Raw genomic sequence first — 26191 nt, forward strand, 5'->3', positions numbered from 1 at the left:
GTGACTCTGTCCAGGAAGATAGTAGTTTTATCTACCTACAAGCCCCTGACTAGGGCTGCTGCCTTTCTTTTAGGGATGCCCTGCTCAGAGAGGAAGAATCTAGTGAGGCAGTCTGCAACAGAGGATTTTTGGCACTGCAGTGGGCTCCACCCCAGTCTGAACTTCCTGGAGGCTTTGTTTACATTGTGAGGGGAAAACTGCCTACTCAAGCATCAGTAATGGCAAGCTTGAGTATCCCAGGTCGACTTCAGACTGCTCTGCTGGCAGCGAGAATTTCAAGTCAGTGGATTTTAGCTTTCTGGGCTCCGTGGGGGTGGGATCCACTAAGCAAGACCACTTGGCTCCCTGGCTTCAGCCCCCTTTCCATTGGAGTGAACAATTCTGTCTTGCTGGAGTTCCAGGCACCACTGGGGTACAAAACAAAAACAAAAACAAAAACAAAACAAAAAAAAAACAACTCCTGTAGTTAGCTCAGTGTCTGCTCAAATGCCTGCCCAGTTTTGTGCTTGAAACTTAGGGCCCTTGTGGTATAGGCGCCCAAGGGAATCTCCTGGTCTGTGGGTTGCAAAGAGCATGGGAAAAGCATAGTATCTGGGCTGGATAGCACAATCCCTCATGGCACAGTTAGTCACGCCTTCTCTTGTCTAGGGGAGGGAGTTCCCTGACCCCTTGCACTTCCTGGGTGAGGTGACACCCCACCCTACTTTTTGCTTGCCCTCCATGGGCTGCATCCACTGACTAACCAGTCCCAGTGAGAAGAACTGGGTATCTCTGTTAGAAATGTAGAAATCACCTGCCTTCTGCCTTGGTCTCACTGGGAGCTGCAGACCGGAGCTGTTCCTGTTTGGCCATCTGGCCCGGGAATCCCCGCTAATAAGATTCTTATGCCAATAGTTCCAGCATAACCTCAAGTAGTGCTTGTAGTAATTATCAAATCATTACAAAACTAAAGAAGAAAAAGGAAATACGTTTCATGGATGTGATTAAGTCATTACAGTGTTCTTGCATATGTAAATTATCCTTGACTTAATGAACTACCTTGCTTACACAATAATATTTTAACCTGGTTCTAGAAAGTCATTCTTACCCATGTTAATCATGGTTATCAGACTTAGCAGAGTTTATCTTCAGATCATCTTGCTGAAGAGAAATTTATGTATTATGTATCCATGTGCATAAATTTTGTTTAAACTATTAGAATTGCACTTATTAAGTACATTTGTTACATTAATTACTTTAATAAATTAGTGAAATGCTTAGGAAGAGCAAAACCTTGATTACATACTGATGATATCCAAATTAACAAGGGTCATTTAAAAATATGTATTTTCTGATTATAAAATAAATATGTATTACTTGGAGAAAAGAAACTACAGAAAGGAACAAAGAAGGGTATTAACCTGTATCACCTAGGATTAATCATTTAAAACTTGAATGGATATCCTATGCTTTTCAAAGAGTACTCCCACTGTTTTATACAATACATTATGTATTTCTAAAAAGAGCTAACTCTACAAGAAAACCTAGTTAAGTGGGATTCTTTTTTTGATTTCCTTTATCAGAAATTGAATCTAAAGTTTTAGTATCCATATTTCAAAAACTTTATTCAGGATTACAAAAGCTACCAGGGAAGTATTTTATGCTTCCTCTACTGCTCTAGAGAGTTCAACTTATCCAAAATTATTTCAGTGCCTTATCTTCAACAATGACCAAGTCTAGTACCATATTTACTAATGCAAAGCCTAGGGAAATTAATAATTATAATATTACTATTTGAATATAAATCTTTATGTATGCCTAGGAGAAAAAAAGTTTCCTAGAACATGTAGGGAGTACAAAGGAGTCTTAATTATATGTCAATGCTGTTGTTCTCTGAAGATTTTCAATTATTTTTCTGTCTTTTGTAATATATAGTTTTGTTGTTGTTTGGTTGTTTGAAATTTTATTTTGCATGAGAAGTTAAGGCCAGTGTAGATTTTGGGCAGTTAATCATTTTATGACTTTCATTTAATCAACATTTTTTTAAATCCCCTTTTAGGCAGCCAAGGGCAGTTTCCACTGACACAGAATGTAACTGTTGTTGAAGGCGGAACTGCAATTTTGACCTGCAGGGTTGATCAAAATGATAACACCTCCCTCCAGTGGTCAAATCCAGCTCAACAGACTCTGTACTTCGATGACAAGAAAGGTGAATACATTTTCTTTCAAATGTTTTAATCGTATTCTAAAATATCCTAATTACAATAAATTTACTTTTCTGAGATGATTCAAATTATTCCTTTTGATTACCAAACTGCTGCTGCTTGTATTTAAACATGTTAAATATTAAATACTTTAGTTTGCAAGTCATAAACACCAAAGATAACCTATGTCAACTTTTTAATAAAATAAACACTTTTAATTCTGTTTCAAAAATGGTTTTATACCTTCTCTTAACAACCATTTTCTTTCTAGATAGCATATTTTCTCACTCTTGTAGCTGTTTTGTGTATAGTTTGAGTTTTTTTTTCTTTCTCCTGATAATATATTATTTTAATGAAAATCAGTTTTATATGTTTGGAAGATACAATATAATTTCGGAAAGTTTAATGATTTTATGTTCATGAATTTGCTCTGAAAGTAAAAATTGTAAAAATGATTCACATAATGTTGAAGTATTTCATGTTTCCAAAATAAACTGAAATTAAGAAAGAAGCTGTATTTTTAAAAGTTGAATTGGACTTCATTAACTAATTTCAGCTTCTTACTGGATAATAGATTTTGATGAAATATTCCCAGAGAACAAAGGAAATTCATGTTACATAATTCAAGCAAACAACTAAAAATGTACACCAAATATCTAAGCCTTCATCCATTATTAGATGAAAAAGTGAGTTCATAACTGTAATGAAAATATGGGACTGTTGCTTAAGATACATTTATATTATATAGGATATAAATAACTATTTATATATTAGCTGTTCTTATTCTTAAAATTGGCTATTAGTCTTAATACATTTTTTAATGAATCTGTGTAGGTAATAGTAAGATAACTTCAAATCAGTTCCATTTAAACAATTAAAATATCACATACAGTCTAATAAATGTGCTCAGTCCACCTTTAATATGTATTCATTGTATTTGTTCATTGTTATGATTTTTCTTCTTTGATGTACTCTAGATTTAAAATGAAATCTTTAGTTTGTTTTAAATATTAAATATATAATGAAGGACAGATGAAGTATCTAATTCATTTATTTGATAAATATTTATTGAGAGTCCCTTTGTACCAGGCATTAAAATTAGGGAGCAGAAAGTTAATGGTATCTGCCTTTTTGGGAAATACAGTCTAGTGGAGGAGACAGACAATAAAGAAACATGCAAATGAAATTCATTTTATAGGACATTGAAAGGGGACAAGTGCTATGCAGAAAAATGAACCAGAGATAGAGGAAGCATTAGGGTCCTCCAGGGAAACAAAACGAATAGATGAATAGATAGATAGATAGATAGATAGATAGATAGATAGATAGATAGATGGATGGATGATAGGTAGATCGATTGATCGATATTTATTTTAATAAATTGGCTCAAGTAATTTTGGGGTCTGGCAAGTTTGAAAAATACAGGGCAGGCTGGTAGGCTGGAGACCCAAAGAGATTGTGTTGCAGCTCATGTCCAGAGGCAGTGTCAGGGAGAATCTCCTCTTCTATAGGGGACTTAGAGGACTTCACACTTTCTCATAAGGACTTCCACTGATGGAGTGTGGCCTATCCACGTTACGGAGAATAATCTGCTTTACTCAAAGTCTACTAATTTAAATGTTAAACTCATCTAAAAAAACACCTTCACAGAAACATCTAGATGATTGTTTAACCAAACCTCTGGGAACTGTGGCCCAGTCATATTGACATTTAATATAAAATTATTAACATATCGACAGTTAATATAAAATTTACTGTCATGGAGGGTTAATACCTAATACTCCAGTAGAACTTTATTATTTAGAAAGAGATTTAATTTACAGTTTTTAGTTTTCTTTCAAACAAATGAAGTTCTATTAGTTAAAAAAATTAAATACGTACACAAAGTCACTCACAGATATTAAACAACCTGTTTTTGCTTTTAGTATTAATTGATTACAAATATTAGTAAATAAATAATTAAACTATATGCTCAGCTCTAAGGTGGTGCCAATTTTAAGGAAATGTCTCATTTGCTTAAAACTGAAGCCAAAGAAAATGTTCTAAAAAAACAGACTTTTAGAAATGTTCATTAAACAACTAAATGTACTCTTATACTATTTAATTTGTCAACTTGATTATACATACGTATTTAATGTAATATGGAAAAATATTAATTTATAAATATTACTTTTTTCCATCCCTGTGTTTAATGAAACAATCTTGCTTATTACCAGTTTTTGAAAGCATAGCACACTGTCAACAAGAAATTTGTCCCTAGCGGCAACTATAAACTTTTATAATATTAGAACATTTTTTGTTGTTGTTCATTCATCCCACAGGTGTGTAATGACAATCTCCACTTTATAGCAACTCTTGCACTGCTTTCAAGGAGATTTTAAAGAGTCGTGTTTACAGTGACATCTCCAATTGTGAGGTCAAATCCTCAGGCACAAAGACAAAATCTATATGAAATGTCCTTGCTTCCGCTTTTAGTGATTCAACAAGTTATCTTCTAAAAAGCATCTAAAACTAGAAAACTAGAATTGATTTGGGATATTTAAAGCTAATATATCTTTCCTGGAGGAAACGGAGAGCAACTTGTCATAAAGGATTTGTAAAGGCTTGAATATAAGGCAACCTCCTCTTTTCTGAGGGATCATTATGAGGAGAAAAAAAAATCACGCCATATTTGGGAAATATGGTAATATATTCCTGCATCTTTACACTGCCTTGAAATAATAAATACACCAGTTCTATGAATTGCTGAAGTATGCGCGTTTTTTTTTTTTTTTTTTTTTTTTGAGACAGGGTGTCATTTTGTTGCTCAGGGAATGCAGTGGCACGATCTTGGCTCACTGCATCCTCCGCCTCCCTGGTTCAAGCAATTCTCCTGCCTCAGCCTCCAGATTAGCTGGGAGTACAGGCACATGCCCCCATGCCCAGCTAATTATTTTTGTGTTTTTTGTATAGACTGGGTTTCAGCATGTTATCCAGGCTAGTCTGGAACTCCTGAGCTCAAGCGATCCTCCTGCCTTGGCCTCTCAAAGTTCTGGGATTATAGGTGTGAACCACTGTGCCCGGCCTGGACTAACTTTACTTAATTTTCCTTTCCCAGATGTTGTAATAGCTTAGCTGGGTTGGAAAAAGCCTATGTATGTGTTTGTGTTTTAGTATGATAGGTTTCTGTTTTTGATACTATGTTTTTTCTAACTCTATTGTAGTTCTAAACATCAGTTTCAGTAAAACAACAGAAAGCACTGAAGAAAGAAAAGAAATCCTTTGGCAATCTAACATATCTATTCCCTCATATGTCAGTGGTTCAATTTCCTTCTTTTTTTTTTTTTTTTTTTTCGTTTTTCATCCTCACCATCTGTTCCCAAGAGTGGTTCAATTTCTATGTGATATCTTAGTTGAAGGGATTCTTAGACAGTAATACCTATCAAATGCAAGAGTTTGAAATCAAAACCATTTTAAAAGATTCCATATCATGGTTTTCCACACATGATCTTTTAATCTGCATTTGCCTGTCTAACACTCACCAATTTTAAGGCTTATCTTGAGCAAGCAAGCATTCCAAGTTATACCAGAGACTAAGTGAAGAAGGTGAGCATGGGTTAGACCATAGTAACGCACACATATTGTACTAGTGAAGACAGCACATGAGAGCAAGAGAGAAAAGGAAAGGAATGTGTTGTCTGTGTCATTGATTATACCATCTCCTACATGTGGCTGCTACTGTTAAAGCTTCATCTTTAGCCCCACTCTTCTTTCTGTCTCAGATTATGTTGTCAGTGGTTCTTAGCCCTAGTTACACAGTAAAATCACTTGCGAGACTTTCCAAACACAGTCTTTCAGGGTATGCAGTATCAGAATATTTTAATTATATCTCAGATGATTATAAAATGCAGCTGTTATTGAGACACTTGGGTTTAGGCAAGTCAACTCCCTCAAGAGTTCTGCACCCTTGAGCTTGGATTTATGTATTGATAAACGTTACTGAGCATGGAAGGAAGAAAAAAAGGGAAGGAGGGAGGGAAGGACGGATGGAGGGAGGAAGGACAAACAGCTCAGAAAAAGAACAAGTGCTGATCACTGCCTCACAACAATTGCTACTGCCACTGTGAGCTCCAAGAGGCATCCTGGGTAGCATTTCATGCTATCTGGAAGTGTAATTTTCCAAGGGTCCCAGTTATGAACGAAAAACTCAGGATAGCAGCACACATGTCATGTTAGAGTTGGAAAAGCCTTGTTTACATGGATTTATTTACTGAAATATGCTGTGAGTGGTCAGTCAAATCAAGTAAAGGAGAATTAGGCTGAACCCCCTTTCCTAGGGGTCTCTGTCAGAGACTTTAAGTGTGAATATTCATGTAATCCTATCTACTCGGGAGGCTGAGGCAAGAGCATTGCTTGAACCCAGGAGGCGAAGTTTGCAGTGAGCCGAGATCCTGTTACTGCACTCCAGCCTGGGTGATAGAATGAGACTCGGCCTGAAAAACAACAACAACAACAAAAAGTGAATATTCAGGAATCTCTTCCCAGGGGAGATAGGTGTCTAGTGGGGGAATTGGCTAAGGTGAAACTAATACTGTCATATTTCTAATTGAGGTAAAATAAAGATGAAGGCAGCAAATTCAGGCTTTTACAACTTCTTACCATGTTTAATGTGATCAGTAGCTTGTGTCCATTGATGAATGAAAAAAATAAGACCAAACAATCAAGGATATTTTTCCACAGACATTCAACTAATGTCTGCTAGTGAAGAACTTAGAATCCAGGTGTAGCTTTTGCCTTGATTTTAACTGAAATATTCCTGAGAGCAATGGCATCTGGATGCCACGTCATTTTAAATGTAACCTGGGCAGCCTCTGCCATTGATCTTGGCAGCTGACTTTTATTAAAGAGCAGCATATCATTTCAAACTGTTGAAGATATACATAGATTAAGACAGAAGGGCCAGGCATGGTAGCTCAAACCTGTAATCCCAGCACTTTGGGAGGCTGTGGCAAGCGGATCACCTGAGGTCAGGAGTTTGAGACCAGCCTGGCCAATATGGCGAAACCCTATCTCTACTAAAAATACAAAAATTAGCCGAGCGTGGTGGCAGACGCTAATAATCCCACCTACTTGGGAGGCTGAGGCAGGAGAATCACTTGAACCGTGGAGGCAGAGGTTGCCATGAACTGAGATTGCACCATTGCACTCCACTCTAGGCATCAAGAGCAAAACTCCATCTCCAAAAAATAAAAATAAAAATAAGACAGAAGGATACGTTATAGTCAGCATTGTCCAAGAGAACATTCCACGATGATGGGAATGTTCCATATCTGGGCTGAGCTGAACAATTTGGTTGTCACGTGTGGATATTTAGATATAAATTAATTAAAATAGAGTAAAATTTAAAAATTTGGTTTCTGCCACACTAGCCATATTTCAAGTACTCAATGTCCTCCCATGCCCAGTACTTACTATTTTGGAAAGCACAATTCTAGATGCTGATTCACTCATCAGATGTCATCATAGACCCTGTCCATTTCCAGCCTTGGCTAGTAAAATATGTGGTTTCTAACTGAGAAAGCCCTTAGGCCATCATAAAAACATGCATCAAATATTCAATAAATGATTCTTGTTTACTGTTTAAATTGTATAGCTTTAAACGGGACATTGTGACACAGGAGACAGAGAGTTAGATCTGAATTTCAATTCTGCCTCTGACACCAACCAGCAGAGTAATAAAAGGTGTTCATTGACACCCCATTACTGGTGGTTGCACCAGAATTGTATTTTAACGAGTTCCCTGTCTGCTTTGTGTGCACCCCAAAATCAGAAATCATTAGCCTACAACGTAGAAACTCAATTACAATTCCACTTCATTTCTGCACAGCCTAAGTATGAAGTCTTATAATACTTAAGAATCTGCAAAACCTAAATAGAAAAGAAGAATCAAGAGGAAAATTTATAGATCCTTATGGGTCAGAGAGATCTAGAATAGACGTAGCTAAGGCAACATTCACTTGTTATAATCCTCTTCTCTTTCGTTTTACACAAATCTGAGCACCTCTGTTATAAATAGTTGATAAGCATTTGGAAGAGAGTGGGTACAGGGAGACAGAGCAAGTGGGGAGTAGAGGTCATTGAAACACCACATAAATGCTGTGTGGTATTTGGCAATGGAAAAAACAATCAATTAGATCGTAGTGTCTGTTTCTTTGCAGGTGAAAAAAAAAAAAAAAAAAAACAATTGAAGTAGCACAATCTGATCACTTAATGCTCAGGAAAGAACACTTCAATTCCTTCCTATTATTGACAAAAATACTTTGAACGAACATCTCCAGGAGCCCATAACACACACATTCAACAGATACATCTCTGTGTGCTTGTGTTTTTATATAAAAAATGTAAAATACATGACTTTTTTGTGATTTTCTTCTCAATATTTCTACTTAAATTTTCTAAAAATAATCCTTAAACATTTCCTACAGAAATCGAAATAAAAATCTATTAAAGACATAGCTTAAAATCATTGGTGTTAATTAGCCAGATATTCTGCTGATAATTTTACACTAATACTGGGAACAATGGAAGAGGAAAAACATGAGTAAAGTGTCCTAAAACTAAGACCGATAAAGAGAAGAAAAATGAGATGAACCAGAATTGGAGGTACAGGTTCTCCTGGCTCTATGCCAATCCATGCCACCTGACTGTATATCTCCCCAGCTGCTATCAATCAACTTGACAGGCTTTATTAAAGATTCACTGAGTAAAGCAGGTATTACATTTGGCTACCATTACTCTTCTTTTTGTTTTCTTTTAAAAATGCAGCTATTATATATCTGTACAATAAAAATGTGAAATTAATGATAGCTTATAGTTATACAGTAAAGTTATTAGATAACATTCAGCATGTATGCGTTTTCTCTTTGGGTTCTCAACACTACTATACAGCAGGCATTCCTATTTTATATATAAAGATACTGAGGTTTACATGTGCAAACAACTTGAGTAGTAAATGACAAAGCAATGAAGAGACTTGAGTTTTCTGGCCAGGTGAGGTGACTCATACCTGTAATCCCAGCACTTTGGGAGGCTGAGGCAGGTGGTTTGAGTTTGGGTCAGGAGTCTGAGATGAGCCTGGTCCACATGGTGAAACCCCATCTCCACTAAAAATGCAAAAATTAGCCAGGCATGGTGGTGTGCACCTGCAATCCCAGCTACTCAGGAGTCTGAAGCAGGAGAATTGCTTGAACCCAGGAGGCAGAGGTTGCAGTGAACCAATACAGCCTGGGCAACATAGCAAGATCCTGTCTCAAAAAAAAGAGAAACTTGAGTTTTCTTACAACAAGCTCAATTCACTTCGTGCTTCATTATGCTGAAAAAGACCTCCTTCCTTCCTTCCTTCCTTCCTTCCTTCCTTCCTTCCTCCCTCCCTCCCTCCTTTCTTTCTTTCTTTCCTTTCTTCTTCTTTTTTTTTTCTGTGTGAATCATAGTTTCTGGTTCTGTATTTCAAAGTCACTCTTTCTGATTAATCTGTTCAAAACATTTTGTCTCATATTTAAACCCTACTTTTGCTAAAGATGAAGCCATTATTGGAAATTTTCTGAACATAAAGAAAATCTTTAGTTGTGGATTGTATAATTATTACATTTATTTATTTAGGCCTGTGCATTTTGAGTCCAGCAATTTTAAATAATGATACTATAGGCTATACATTTTAGTGGTTACATGACATAACACGTTAAGCTAGAAGCATCAAGACTGAAATGTTGACATTCAAAGCAACATATGCATGCCTCAATTATTTCCACAAATTTTAATTTTTGGACATCAAAATCAGGATAATTTCCATGTTTGATATTATATTTTAGAGAAATTATATGCCTACTTTTGATAATCTTTCTGCAATAGTTTTTGAAATAAAAGTGACATTTTCTACAACTAAGTTCTGATGACCATGTAAAAATGACTGAATTCTTGAATTAAGTCCTTTCGAGAGTTGTTGCCCATTGTTGTTTGTAAACATATATTTTACTAAAACCCTACAGAGAGAAAGATTATTTTAACAAACACTGAACAGTTTTATTCTACTTTCTAATGATGAATTTATGTATTTATTTTATCATTCAACAAATATTTGCTGGTCATCTGCTGTGTGATGGGCACCATGCTAAGTTGTCTGCAGTTACGGCAGCTCACTGATATTTGAGGAGCCTATTTCATGTTGAATAGAGCAGCTGGAAAGAAAGCATGTTCTGATGAAAATTTGGCTTCCGTTATCTTTTAATCATGTATGTTTCTAGGTACATATTTTGTAAGTACATTTATAAGTTGGTAAGACATACAGAATTAGCACATGGTCAACAATGATTGCAATGACTTAAAATCATCTGGGAGTATCATTTTAGATGGTCGTGGCAGTAGAAATGGGATGACGAACTGTCTAGACTCAGACTGAGTAGATAGTCACCACCATTGTGTATATATTTTCCTCTCCAAAAACAAAGGAATAAATAATGCAAAGAGTGACCATTTTCCTGGAAAATGCCTTGATTTTTTTTTTATTTTTTGTTTTTTATTTATTATTATTTTTTTTTTGGTGATACTTCAGATTCTCCATTTTGAGAATTAGGAGCTTTCAAGGAAGGCAGGCTTCACTAAACAAGTGTCAATCTGTGCACATCTAAGCATATTTGAAAGATTTCCAAGTCACAATTTCGGTTCAATTGCATGGATATCTATGAAATATTGTTATGTCTTGGGAAATATGCTGGGCTTTGAGAATACTAAAATAAATAAAACATGGATTTTGGCCTCAAGTGGCAAGTTGTCACATACCATCTATATGTGGGTGTGGTGGAAGGGATATAGGACAAGGGAAATTACTACATCAAGCAATCTGCAGGTAAGTAACTGTAATTTTACTTGTTGCATAATAAACTATTCCAGGAGATGCAAAATGAGTAAGTAGTTGATAAAATTATCCTTCATGAGCCTAGAAAAAAATAATTCTACTTGAAAATATTCATGACTGAAAACAGACTTTTTTGATAAAGTGAATTCCTTTGAAGTCATTGTAACTGAACTATGTACCATTTGTCAAATATAAAGAGTAACAATATACTGCACCGGGCCTGATATCTTGGTGACATAGTGATTTCTGGTGACAAGTGTCTCCATGTTAAATCGTCTTTAATCAGGATCAGCATAGACACCATGGGAATTTAAGATATTCTAACATTCCTTTTTATTTTTATTTATTATTATACTTTAGGTTCTGGGGTACATGTGCAGAATGTTCAATTTTGTTACTTAGGTATACGTGTGCCATGGTGGTTTGCTGCACCCATCAACCATCACCTACATTAGGTATTTCTCCTAATGCTATCCCCCCACCCCACGACAGGCCCCAGTGTGTGATGTTCTCCTCCCTGTGTCCATGTATTCTCCTTGTTCAACTCCCACTTATGAGTGAGAATATGTAGTGTTTGGTTTTCTGTTCTTGTGATAGTTTGGTGAGAATGATGGTTTCCAGTTTCATCCATGTACCTGCAAAGGACATGAACTCACCTTTTTTTATGGCTTCATAGTATTCCATGGTGTATATATGCCACATTTTCTTTATGTAGTCTATCATTGACGGACATTTGGGTTGGTTCCAAGTCTGTGCTATTGTGAATAGTGCTGCAATAAACATACGTGTGCAGGTGTCTTTATAGTAGAATAAATGTATAATCCTTTGGGTATATACCCAGTAATGGGATTACTGGGTCCAGTGGTATTTCTAGTTCTAGATCCTTGAGGAATCACCACACTGTCTTCCACAATGGTTGAACTAATTTACACTCCCACCAACAGTGTAAAAGCGTTCCTATTTCTCCACATCCTCTCCAGCATCTGTTGTTTCCTGAATTTTGAACGATCGCCATTCTAACTGGCGTGTGATGGTATCTCATTGTGGTTTTGATTTGCATTTCTCTATTGACCAGTGATAATGAGCCTTTTTCATGTTTGTTGGCTGCATAAGTGTCTTTTTGAGAGGTTTCTCTCCATATGGTTTGCCCACTTTTTGATGGGGTTGTTTTTTTTTTCTTATAAATTTGTTTAAGTTTTTATAGATTCTGGATATTAGCCCTTTGTCAGATGGACAGATTGCAAATGTTTTTTCTCATTCTGTAAGTTATCTGTCCGCACTGATTAGAGTTTCTTTTGCTGTGCAGAAGTTCTTTAGTTTAATTAGATCCCTTTTGTCAATTTTGGCTTTTCTTGCCATTGCTTTTATGTTTTACACAGAAGTCTTTCCCATGCCTATGTCCTGAACGGTATTGCCCAGGTTTTCTTCTAGGGTTTTTATGGTTTTAGGTCTTTTTTTTAAGTCTTTAATCCATCTTGAGTTGTATTTTTGTATAAGGTGTGAGGAAGGGGTCCAGTTTCAGTTTTCTGCATATGGGCCTGTTTTCCCAACACCATTTATTAAATATGGAATCTTTTCCCCATTGCTTGTTTGTGCCAGGTTTGTCAAAGATCAGATGGTTTTGGATATGTGGTGTTATTTCTGGGGCCTCTGTTCTGTTCCATTGGTGTATATTTCTGTTTTGGTACCAGTACCATGCTGTTTTGGTTACTGTAGACTTATAGTATAGTTTGAAGTCAGGTAGTGTGATGCCTCCAGCTTTGTTCTTTTGGCTTAGGATTATCTTGGCTATGAGGGCTCTCTTTTGTTTCCATATGAACTTTAAAGTAGTTTTTTCCAATTATGTGAAGAAAGTCAGTGGTAGTTTGATGGCAATAGTATTGAATCTATAAAATTACTTTGGGCAGTCTCGCTATTTTCACCATATTGATTATGCCTATACATGAGCATGAATTTTTTTTTCGTTTGTTTGTGACTTCTCTTATTTCTTTGAGCAGTGGTTTGTAGTTCTCTTTGACGAGGTCCTTCACATACCTTATAGGTATTTTATGCTCTTAGTAGCAATTGGGAATGGGAGTTCACTCATGATTTGGTTCTCTGTTTGTTATTGGTGTATAGGAATGCTTGTGATTTTTGCACATTGATTTTGCAATAAATGCCCACAAGAGAAAGCAGGGAAGATCTAAAATTGACACCTCTAACATAAAAATTCAAAGAACTAGAGAAGGAACAGCAAACAAATTCAAAAGCTAGCAGAAGACAAAAAAGAACTAAGATCAGAGCAGAACTGAAGGAGATAGAGACACGAAAAAAACCTTCAAAAATCAATGAATCCAGGATGTGGTTTTTGAAAAGATCAACAAAATAGATAGACTGCTAGCCAGATTGATAAAGAAGAAAAGAGAGAAGAATTAAATAGATGCAATAGAAAATGATATAGGAAATATCACCACTGATTCCACAGAAATACCGTCTACCATCAGGGAATACTATAGAAGTAGTAGTTCTATAGAATTCTATAGTGTTCTATATTCTATTCTATAGAATTCTATTCAAACTTCTATCCTGATATTCTATAGAATACTTCTATACAAACTTCTATTCTTTAGCATTCTATAGAATATGGAATATTCTATGCCTATGCAGGTATATAGAATATTCTATAGGAATACTATAGAAATACAAACTACCATCAGAGAATACTATAAACACCTCTATGCAAATAAACCAGAACAACTAGGAGAAATGGATAAATTCCTGGACACATACACCCTCCCAAGTCTAAATTAGGAAGAAGTTGAATCCCTGAATAAATAACAAGTTCTGAAATTGAGGCAGTAATGGATAGCATACAAACCAAAAAAAGTTCACGACCAGATGGATTCACAGCCGAATTTTACCAGAGGTACAAAGAGGAACTGTTACCATTCCTTCTGAAACTATTCTAAACAATAGAAAAAGAGGGACTCCTCCCTAACTCATTTAGTGGGGCCAGCATCATCCTGATACCACAACCTGGTAGAGACATGACAAAAAAGGAAAATTTCAGGCCAATATCCCTGAAAAACATCGATGTGAAAATCCTCAATAAAATACTGGCAAATGGAATCCAGCAGCGCATCCAAAAGCTTATCCACCACAATCAAGTCAATTTCATACCTGGGATGCAAGGCTGGTTCAACATACACAAATCAATAAACATAATCCATCACATATACAGAAACAATGACAAAAACCACATGATTATCTCAATAGATGCAGAAAAGTCTTCAACAAAATTCAACAGCCCTTCATGTTAACAACTGTCAATAAACCAGGTATCGATGGAACATATTTCAAAATAATAAGAGCTATTTATGACAAACCCACAGCCAATATCATACTGAATGTGCCAAAGCTGGAAGCATTTCCTTTGAAAACCAGCACAAGACAAGGATGGCCTCACTCACCACTCCTATTCAACATAGTGTTGGAAGTTCTGACTAGGGCAATGAAGCAAGAGAAAGAAATAAAGCATATTCAAATAGGAAAAGAGGAAACCAAATTGTCTCTCTTTGCAGATGATATGATTGTATATTTCGAAAACCTCATCATCTCTGCCCAAAATCTCCTTAAGCTGATAAGCAACTTCAGCAAAGTTCAGGGTAAAGATATTCTAACATTCTTAAAGTAAATTTCAAAATAGAATTATTACTATAATTCCTTAGTATGTATAGGAAAATCTTAACAATATCAGAAAACCACTTGTGTATAACAGCCAAATTCAATTCTATTTTTAAGCACATAATTTTGATCCATAACAACAAAATGTATTTTTGATAAGATGTATTATTTAAAGTTTACTGTTTAATTTTTAGTGTTTTTCCTGTTCTGTGTTTTTCTTTTTTTTTTTTTCATTTTAAAATAATCTATTAAACAGGTATAAAGTTAAAAGACACATATATACACATACACATATATGTGTTTGCATCAGACTTTTAGAGAGTGATGCGCTCCCTTATAGTGAATCTATATTTTGGAAATGGAGCTTTTTTCTTCTTTTTTTAGTTTGAGGCAAGAGTAAACTTAGCTCTAGAGCACCAACCTAAAGTTTATTATATGTAGAAACTTAGACTTAGAGGCCACTGTATTTTGTATTTTTCTGTTCCAGTTTCAACACTCCAGGAGAGAGAAAGATTGGTTCAGCTTATAATAGGTGCCTTTACTGTGCTTTGAGTTACAGTCAGGAGTGTATGTACCCTGAGCCAGGAAATAACTCTAATTTATAATGTACAATGTGCAGGCTCCAACGTAAATTGTCTGCAATCAATGATGATCCTAATAAATGGTCTCAATGTATCGACTCTATGTAGGGTATTTTCTTTTAATAGAATAAATATTTTATGAAAATAATTTTAGCATCAAGTACAAAATGAATGGGAAACTTGTATTTTTCAAATATCATTGCATGGGCGTCCATACAAAATACTACAGCTTTTAATACCAAAAGGCTTTTTACAAGGAAATTTGGAAATATTGACTGAAGTACACAAAAATATAAACAAAAAAGGACAAAAATACACCCAGTCACTCTAAGGCAATACTAATTAGAAAATATTAAATTATGAATTTATTGTGGTTATATGTTGAATAATAGCTACTTTTCAATGCATTCACTTGATTTTCTTCAGTTATTTTTCTGTATTTATAAATACTAAATGTTTTTTCACCCTCTCTTCAGGAAATATTTCTTCACTATTCATATGAAATAATACAATTTACAAATACCTTGTTCTAAATAAATATTTGTAATGTGTCATTTTAAATTGTGTGAGCACGCAAAATTACAAATTAGGTTAGGTACTCTACATTTCCTGATTTATTATTTCTTTAGTTCCTGCAGGATCTTGTGAGCCACCCTTGGAAACAGTGGTAAGCAAGCATTTTGCAGCTCTGGTGAAATGTAGGAGGTAGCGTAATTTTAGTACCAAAGCGTGGGTATTTGTAAGAATTAAGTCTCCTGGTTTTACACCTCTTTATGTTGAGACTAGCAAGTGGACTGAAGTACAAAAGGAAAGTAGGGAGGTGAAATACTGAATGATTGCTTTGAGTGTTCCATAACACTTTCACGTTTTAGAAAGGAGGGTAGTAGTTTAGAAAGAAGAGCAGCAGTACAAATCTATACCTCATATATTGCATTTGGACTTCCAAAGTCCCATCAAATACATATAGCCCACCCTTCTTTTAATGGTGAAAACTGCACTCAGTGAGATTGAGTGGCCTTTTTCCAAATGGTGAATTTTGATAAAAATATTGTCTGGGTATTGGTAACAATGTTCTCCTGTGGCGATGATGATTAGTTATTTGTCGCTTATTTATTTCTTTGCAACTTAAAATCTAACCTCATGAACTTTTGCAAACATTAGTCAGTTGTTCGAAATTTATAAGCTTGGTAGTCAGGATAGCTGCACTTGAATCACAGTTCCATTGAGGATTTGTGTGTGATCTTGAACTGACCTTGACTGATTGCATAAACCAATCTCAGTTCCAGCTTATAAAACTTCTTGAGGACAATGAGTTTTGAAAGGCCACCTTATCTCATGTCTCGGTGTGTAGGCTGAAACTCTTTTTACAATGTGTTTTGAGATTTTTGAAACATTGGAAAATAAATGAAAATAAATGTTACATTCAACAAAATTCAAAGCAAAACCAATCGTAAGGCTACCATTTAAGGTATTAAGCAGTTTCTATCTAACAGGAAGTTGAGATCTTATATACTCCTTTTAGAACAAAAATGGTGGTGTCATGGGCAAATACCTGAACTGGGCCTTTTAGTCAATGAGATATAAAGCAAAGACCCTGTGTTCTTAGTCCTATGACTACACTGAGGGTAACAATGAAATGAAGATTTCTAATTTGGAGATTTAGTGGCTACTCTAAAGGATTTGAGGGAAAGACCTAAGTGAGGGAAAAATGATTTAAGAGAAAAAGAAGAGTTCACCCCTTCCTTTCCTGACTCTGTTACTTTTCGATTTGAGTGTGGGCTCTTTTGGTGAGAATTTTATGAAAAGAGGCTCTCCCACCTGCCGAGCTGCCTCTGGGACTGTGTGACAAAGAGCAGCATAAAGTGAGAGGGGGAAGCCAGCACTGGTGCCTGACACTGGCAGCTACTTTTACTTTGTTACCTTCTGTTTGTTGATAGGGTATCTAGCACATCAAAATGTACATTTCTATTTTGTTTATTACCTCTTCACTAAATACTCTCTCACTCGTTCAAATAGTGTTTTGTAACTTCTTTACAAATTCATTAAACGACTCTGTATTATCTGTAAATAATTTTTGCTTTTGCCATTGAATAGCCCTAGCTCTTGTCTTTTACCTTAGCACATTAGTCACAATATAAATTCTTTTAAAGTTAGAGCACTGAAAAAAGAAATCGGTATCTGAACAGCTATAGAAAGAAAGGCTTTGAGGAAAGAGAGGTGAAAGAAAGACAAACATGATTTTAGCAGCTAAGGTGTGACATGATGATGGCCTGGACCAGAGCATGAGCTAAGGAAACAGAGAAAGAATGTATATTAATCAAGGTTCTCCAGAGGGACAGAGCTAATAGGATAGATGTATAAACTGACTCACGCTATCACAAGATGAAGTCCCACGATGGTCATCTACAAGGTGAGGAGCAAGGAAGCCAGTAGTGTGTCCGTCTGAGTCCGAAAGTCTCAAAAGTAGGGAAGCTGAGAGTCCTGCCTTCAGTCTGCGACCAAAGGCCCCAGAACCCCTGGAAAACCACTGGTGTAAGTCCGTCCAAGGGTCCAAAGGCCAAAGAACCTAGAGTCTGATGTTCAAGGGCAGGAAGCATTGAGCATGGGAAAAACATGAAAACGAGAAGACTCAGCAAGCCAGCTTACTCCACTTTTTCCTGCCTGCTTTGTTCTAGTAGCGCTGGTAGCCTATTGGATGGTGCCCACCCCCATTGAGGGCGAGTCTTCCTCTCCCAGTCCACTGACTCAAAGGTTAATCTCCTCTGGCAACACCCTCACAGCCACACCCAGAAAACAACAATACTTTGCATCCTTCAATCCAATGAGGTTGACATTTAATATTAACCATTACAGAATGGATATGAAAAGTTTTAAGGCAAGGAATTTACTGAAGTTTGTGGTATACTTAAGCAACAAAAAATGAATTCCCAATTTTCAAACTAGGAGCAAAGTAGTCTAATTTTGAGTAGTCATGCAACTGATTACATTATTAAAAGATCTTAAAGCTCCCTACCATCCATTTATGGTAGAGAAGGTATCATCAAGAAAATTAATTATAATTTTGAGTTGCTATGGAATCCTAAGTTTGCAGATTCAAAAGAAATTAATAGTCATATTTATTTACCATATCATTACAGTTTGATGTTATATGCATGAGAGTAATTAAGATTCATTTATTCATTCAGTAACAATTATTAAACTGTTTTTTGCAGTTTTTCTAGGCACTTGATGTTTAGCAGAGGACAAAACAGGCAAAATTCTGCCTTCATGCAACTTATTCTCAGATGGGAAGAAACTGATCATAAACAAAATAAATGAGTAAACATATAGTTTGTCTGAGAGTGAAAAATTCTATGAAGAAACAAAACTTGGGGAAGAGAGATAGGAAATGCTATTTTAAATAAATGTGAAAGAAAGCTTCCTGAGGTGACACTGCAGCAGACACTCACAAAGAGGATAGAGAGGTAGGAGTGCCATGTGTCATCCTCTGGAAGAACAGTGAGCCAAGCAGAGAAGCAACCAGAAGTAAAGACACTCTGAGCGTGTTGAAAGAAGAGATCAGCCAGCGTATGCAGATCAAAGTGGATGAGAAGGATAGAGGAGAGGAAGGCAGAGCTAATGGGCTGAGGAGAGTGATCAAGGGGGCCTTGTCAGCCATAGAATAATTCTGAATTTTTCTCTGATTGAGATGAGAAACGAGCAGAGAGTGTTGGTCACGGGAGTGAGGTGATCCTATACACATTTTCACAGTAACACTCAGGCTGTTATGGGAAAAGTAGACTATGGGGCAGACAGAGAGGATCAGAAGCAGGGAGATCAATTAGAGGGCTCTTGCATTAACCCAGGCAAAAGATGAAGGTTGTTTGGATCAGAGGGTTAGCAATGAGGATGATGAGAATAGAGGGCATGTTCTGTGTATTTGAAAGTAGAGCAAATCTGTTTCACAGCAGAGCAAATAGGACCAGCTGATGGCAAGAATGTGAGGTTGAAGAGTGTAAGAGGAGATGTGGATGATTTCGTGGCTTTTGACTTGAACACGTGAAATAATAAACTTGAGATGGTGAAGCTTGCAGGAGGTGAAGGTGGTGATTGTTTTGTGGGAAAGTTTGGATTTGTCCTTTTGAGCTTATTAAACATACAAGAGGAGGTTACATGATAGCCAGCTGGGTATATGAGTCTGGAGTCTAGAGACAAGCAAGTTAAAGTTCTGAAATACAGAATAGATATGTATTATCAGGCTTGATTGCTTAAGAAGATCTAGGGAAAAGCAGTCCAAGGACTGAGCTCTAGGACCCATCAGTAACAACAGGTTAAGGAGGTGAGGGGGAGACAGCACACGAATCATGAATTTAAATACTCTTTTTATTTTTAAAAAATGTTTACCAAAAGAGCTTTCCAAATATTGTGACATTTGACTTGCAGAATTCTACTTCTGAAAAGCTGCGATAAAACTACGTTGGCTATTATTTCTCCTCCAGTTTACAAGTTACAAGAGTTTTGTCTTTCATTATCATCCTTTGATGAGTACCTATCTTTAGTATACAAATTCAGAAAAAAATAATTCTATTGTGGTTCTCTGCATACGATATGATTCCTCATGCTTGCAAGTGTTTGTAGATGAAGTTTTCTCCCTCAAGCATGCTTTACCTCGTCTTGTTCACCCTCAAAATCCCATATAACAAGACAAGAAAACTTTGCCCTCTTTTCTAGGAAGATAGTTAGCAAGAACAGGGAGAGGCGGATCAGATATCAGTAATCTTACTAGGGGAATGCCATTTACCTCTAGGTCACCAGAGGGCAAGGGATCAATCCCTCATCTTCCCTGGGCATCTGCAGAAGCCTCTGAGAACACCTGCAAGTTATTTTGAGTTCAGATCACCTCCTTTCTACTCTTATTCATATCACTGAAGAAAACGAAGTGAAAACAACCAGAACCGAAGCAAAATGCTCCCTAAATTCTAGTCCTCCATTGGCTTCATCTAATTTTTTTTCCTGGGACAAGAAAGAAAGGGGGCTGTTTGTTTTTGTTGCATACACAAGAAGTTAGGGTATATACTCTGTATACATCGGACTGTATCAGGAACTGTTTTATCTTCTATGCAACAAGCGTTTTTCTCAACAAGGTCTAGGTGTGGAGCTGCAATGGTGATCATGACAAACTAACCTTATTTATGGAGCTTCGTCAGTACTTCTCAAATCATTTTTGAGGGTCATTTTTCTCTCTATATGAAGCACAAATAATACTTTTGTAATGTGCAATAAAAATGAATTACTATAAAACCGAATAATAAGGCATACAAAATGCAAGCTTCAGCTTCTTATTATTAGCTTCTGCAAATATAACAAAGGCTAAAATTGTATGTATTAGTTGAGCGTGGATATATTGGGAATAATATAGGTAATAAATTATTATACTTGTAATTTTTTGTTATTCTGGAATTAGAACTAAACACAAAGTTATGAGAGAAACAGTAATTTTCATATTAAATGGCTATATGCACATTTAGAATGAACATCATATACATCAATTATTTAAATTTTAATGTGGCACATGCTTGGTTGTGGCTTATTAATTTACATAATCTCTTTGAATTGGTTATAGCATTTATTGCTGGGAATAATGTATAATCTGAACTGTTTCCATTCTTTATATTAATATCAGTCATAGTAGATAAATGAATCTTAGAGAAATACGTTGGCAGTAATGGAAGAAGAGATTTTGAAGCAATTTCAGCAAGTTTAGGATATTTATTTTACAATTTTATCCAGGGCCAGGTGCAGTGGCTCATGCCTGTAATCCCAACATTTTGGGAGGCCGAGGCAGGCAGATCATTTGAGGTCAGGAGTTCAAGACTAGCCTGGCCAACATGGTGAAACCCCATTTCTACTAAAAATACAAAAATTATCCAGGCATGGTGATGGTGCTTCTAATCCCAGCTACTTGGGAGGCTGAAGCAGAAGAATTGCTCGCACCTGGGGGCGAAGTTTGCAATGAGCTGAGATAGCGCTACTGCACTCTAGCCTAGGTGACAGAGCGAGACTCTGTCTTAAATAAATAAATAAAATAAAATAAAATAAGATTTTATCCAAAAAAGGAAAATTTTATCACATTTTCCAAGTTCATCTTCAGTCCTGCATTACTAGTCTGCTCCAGTATTTATCCTGTAAAGTTATAGCTAAATACATTTTTGATGAAAGAAATCAATTCAGGATCCATGAGTTTTCATATGTGGATCTTTTGTGCTAAAATAAAAATTCAAAATGTTCTATCAGGGTTCTAAAATGGTCTATGATAACTTTTCCCAAATGTGCAATATCAAGATCATCACTTTTTCACTGATAATTGTACTTAATTTATGAATCATGTCATAAATAATTGTAGAAACTCTATTATTCTAAGTTTCTAACTTTTGCTTGGTCCTTTGACTTCACCTGCCATTGCAAAGCACGTTGCATTCATTCCTTGCAGCAGTAGAAAGATCTTTAAAGATACCAAATATGTAAGACAAGTGAAGGCTGGCTGTCCAACCTACATGTTTAAAACTTGGGAATGCGCTAGTTTCTTATCTTGTATAAATAAAAGTTTTTTGTTGTTCAGATATTCTCAATAATTCTTCCATGTGTAAACTTGGTGTCTCACCATGCAGTATAGGTGCTTATAATCAACATCTATGTTATTACATAATAAAGAGAACAATTTTGTATTTAATGAATTAGTTTTTACATACATAAATCACAAATTTTACTAAATAGCTAAGAATCCTGATATTCAGCTGATACTTCTATTGTGCAATAAGGCTTTCTTGATGAAGGAAACTGTACCTTGGTTTATGGTCTATATGAACTCCTAAATCAGAGTACATCAAAATATTTCCCTGCCATTGTAGCTTGCCAATCTACTTCTATAAAACAAAGAAACAAAAACAAACCGCAAACCACGCTCACTGATTTCTAAGCATTTTTCTCAATGCGTGTACTTATCTCTTTGCTGGTGAGTAATAAACTGTTGTGGGCTGCAAGTTTGAGGAGCACTGTTGTGGGGAAAGTAGAGATAATGCCTACTTTGCAGAGCTGTTGTTAAGATTATCCATAATCTTCACAAAGTGTCTCTCAAATACTATAACAGACATTTAATTTACAAGAGCTATTAATTTGCATCACACAATTATTTTTCATTTTAAGCAAATCTGTAGTACAAAGAGAATAAGTAACAGACTGTATCTGAACTGAAAAAGTGGACAACCTTGTAGAGAAATTTATCTGTCTGTTTATAGCTCTGCTTCAACATTTCGATATATAAAGATACAGGTATGTGAGTATAATAGAATATCTCCTGCAAGAAAAACTGGCAGAAAAATTACAGCCCATTTGCGAGATTAGAGAAAAAACAAAACAAAACTCAAAACAGGAGATGAATTTAGAGATTGTTTCAAAAGGTGGCAGAACCAGTTGCTACAGTATGAGACAGTGCTAAAAGTTTTCTATGCATTTCGCTGTTGTAATTTTATTCTGGGACATTTTTCACCCAATCAAAATGTACTGGAGAAATAATGGATAGTTTATTTTACTTGAGGATGCTGAAAAAGCACTAACTCATGTTGTACTCACAATGGAGATACTGCTATGCACATTTTACATGCAAGAATAATGAGGCGGAGAGGAACTTAGTAATTTGTTGAAGTCTGCAATGTCCCAGGTGGTGCAAGGATACTAAGCAGTCTGACGTCGTTCATAACCTTTGCTCACCCATGGTTTTGAGTGCTGTGTCATCGAGAGTAAATGGGAGCTTAAGATGGAAAGGTTAGTGTAAACTTGTATGGGAAAGAAAATGGATAGAGTTTAAAAACAACAACAACAACAACAACAAAACTCAAGGTGAGTGCACAGTGCACAAGGTGCTGTGAAAGGTGATGGAGGTAAAGAGGTATGACTCTCTTGTCACTAGGAGGTCTAGCTGGCACTATTGTCCCTGAGGAATTAGAGCTACATGTAAGGCAGAGAACTAAGTGTGCAATCAGGGTGGAGTTTCTTCATGTGTGGGTTAAGTCTAAAGAGCACATGGAAAGGGAAAATCACTTGTAATGTTTAAATTGTTCAAAAGTCACTAAAATTGCCCCCGAGCATGAGAAGTACACCTCATATGTCATTTCACCTTCTGAATGTTTATTTGCTGACTGAATGGAGTGGCAGTCTATCCTGTATGGAGCAAGTTCAGGTACCTTATCTGAGGAGCAGTAAGGATGCAAACTAAGAAGTGGAGAAGAAGGAAATAAAAGGCAGCTGTGAAAAAACTAAAAATGTTAAATTTATATTGGTAATAAACTGGTTGAATGTATAATCAGGGAAGGCCTGAGTAGGGGTTAATGATAACCGAAGATGACTTAGTTCTCAAAGCTCTGTGAATGTGATGCCCTAAATGGAATGAAGGACTTTAGGTGAAGGAGATAAATGTGAGGAGAAGGGACAAAATGATAATAATGGAGAATAATGAATTTTGAAAAGGAAAAGTAATTTATATTGAAAAATTACAATATGCATACACAAATGTATATATTATATTAATGGAGGTACAGTTGATCTAGGCATCTGAGAACAATATAAAACTGATAAGCATTTAAAGTACAATTACCATGAGAGTGTATAGTCAGATCACAGTAGAAAACACACGGTACTATCAAAAGTTTCAAGTTTAGAGGGCTTAATGAAGGTAGTATATTACAAAGATGTCGGAAGGCTTAAAGGAACTAACAAAACATGAATGACTCATGGACCAGAACAGGCGAGGAGGTATTACTTACTATCCCTAAGCCTGATATGGCATGTGGCTTCAGCTGTAACCAAAATGTGCAGCCACTACCAGAACCCAAATAAGTATTCCACCTTACTTTTCTACCATACAATCTCCTGCCATTGCCTTTCTTTGGCTGAACCTAATTGTAAACCAGAGGACAGGGGTGCTGGGAAAATGGATTCCGGAAGGGTCAGTTGCTCAAGACATAGTGTAGCCCATCTAGAGTGCAGGGGATGAAAATGACAGAATCTGACATAGTCACTATGAGTAACAAAATTATTCTCTGAATAATATTAAAAGGCTATCCGTAGAATTTGGAATATATATTTTATTTTATATTTTCTAAGTGAACTTTGTTTTTACTCACTGTGTACCAATGTAAAAAAAAATCATGACAGCCACTTTTTAAAAATGTCAGTAGCTTTTGGGGTACAAGTTAGAGAAAAAACAAAACGAAACTCAAAACAGGAGATGAATTTAGAGATTGCTTCAAAAGGTGGCAGAACAAGTTGCTACAGTATGGGACAGTGCTAAAAGTTTTCTATGCATTTCGCTGTTGTAATTTTATTCTGGGACATTTTTCACCCAATCAGAATGTACTGGAGAAATAGTGGATGGTTTATTTTACTTGAGGATAGTTTATTTTACTTGAGGTTTTTGGTTACATGGATGAATTCTCTAGTGGTGAATTCTGAGATGTTAGTACCTGTTGTCTGAGCTGTGTGTATAAACGTCAAATACTAGCTCAGGTATGAATGCTTACTGTTACTTCTGTAATGCTTTTTAGATGTTTTCTTTGTTCTCCATAAATGTAGATTGTATTGAAAATAATTTTGAGTATAAACTATATCATTTAATAATTGTTATGCTTTGCAGTTTCAGTAATATCTCTTTGAAAGTAAAATAATCCAGCAAGGAGATTAGTTTTGTAATCGTATCATGACAGTATAATTGTTGACCTTTTATATCGTCACATACTTTTATAGAAATGCAGCATAATTTTTAAAACAACCTTCTTATTCTGATATGACTCATTTGTTATATATATATATATATATATTTTTTTTTTTTTTTTTTTTTTTTTGAGACGGAGTCTTGCTCTGTAGCCCGGGCTGGACTGCAGTGGCCGGATCTCAGCTCACTGCAAGCTCCGCCTCCCGGGTTTACGCCATTCTCCTGCCTCAGCCTCCGGAGTAGCTGGGACTACAGGCGCCCGCCACCTCGCCCGGCTAGTTTTTTGTATTTTTAGTAGAGACGGGGTTTCACCGTGTTAGCCAGGATGGTCTCGATCTCCTGACCTCGTGATCCGCCCGTCTCGGCCTCCCAAAGTGCTGGGATTACAGGCTTGAGCCACCGCGCCCGGCTGTTATATATTTTTCAAGTACATTATCAATGACTTTACTTGGAGCATTATGCAATGCCAATGAGTTAATTGTGGCACATGTGCAATTACTGGCATGTGTTACTCTCTACTTTTTGTAGAAAGCTGCCTACTGTATTATTTAATGAACAAATGCACTCATCTTTAATCATTACTTTGCACTCAACTTCCGTTAAAACAATGACAAATCAGACATTCACATTTCAATCATTAAGATAACAATAATGAATTATTTTCCTGATAGTAGGGTTTTTGTAGTTGTTTTTCTTAAAACAAATTTTTTATCACTTTTTTATGGTTAGCATAGATGCAAATGATAGAGATTGTTTTAATAGGCAGAAGTTAAGAGAAAGTGTGAAATACTTCCTCTTTCTCTCACTTGCAAGATGAAAAGATTCCCCCTACAGTTACCAAATTATAATGAGGAAATGAAGGATAAGGGGCGGAGAAGAATAAACATTTTTCTTTGAATGGAACCATGGGGAATTTCTGGAAGATTTACAACCATATTGGCTCATTGATTACTCAGATGGCAGAAAGATATTCTCAGTGTGTGCTCCTTTTTCCTAATGAAAAAGACTATTAGCCCACCTCAAGATGTATATTAAAAGTTTTATTTTTGTTAAATGGAGAGCTCTGTTTAACCCATTTGCAGAATTGGGCCTCTACTTGAAAATAGCAATCACTTTTGAAGAAATATCA

At 36.0% G+C, this 26191-nt stretch overlaps 1 protein-coding gene across 4 annotated transcripts in view; it reads left to right on the forward strand.

Moving 5' to 3' along the window:
• Positions 1 to 26191, forward strand: part of CADM2 (cell adhesion molecule 2) — a 1085741-nt gene that overhangs the window by 826512 nt on the left and 233038 nt on the right. For all 4 annotated transcript variants that reach the window (XM_007986176.3, XM_038002402.2, XM_038002403.2 and 1 more), the window contains one exon: positions 2039 to 2188. In XM_007986176.3, the coding sequence (XP_007984367.1) occupies positions 2039 to 2188 (150 nt within the window). The remainder of the gene's footprint in view (positions 1 to 2038; positions 2189 to 26191) is intronic.

This window comes from Chlorocebus sabaeus, chromosome 22, assembly GCF_047675955.1.
Source record: "Chlorocebus sabaeus isolate Y175 chromosome 22, mChlSab1.0.hap1, whole genome shotgun sequence".
Classification (NCBI taxonomy): Eukaryota; Metazoa; Chordata; class Mammalia; order Primates; family Cercopithecidae; genus Chlorocebus; species Chlorocebus sabaeus.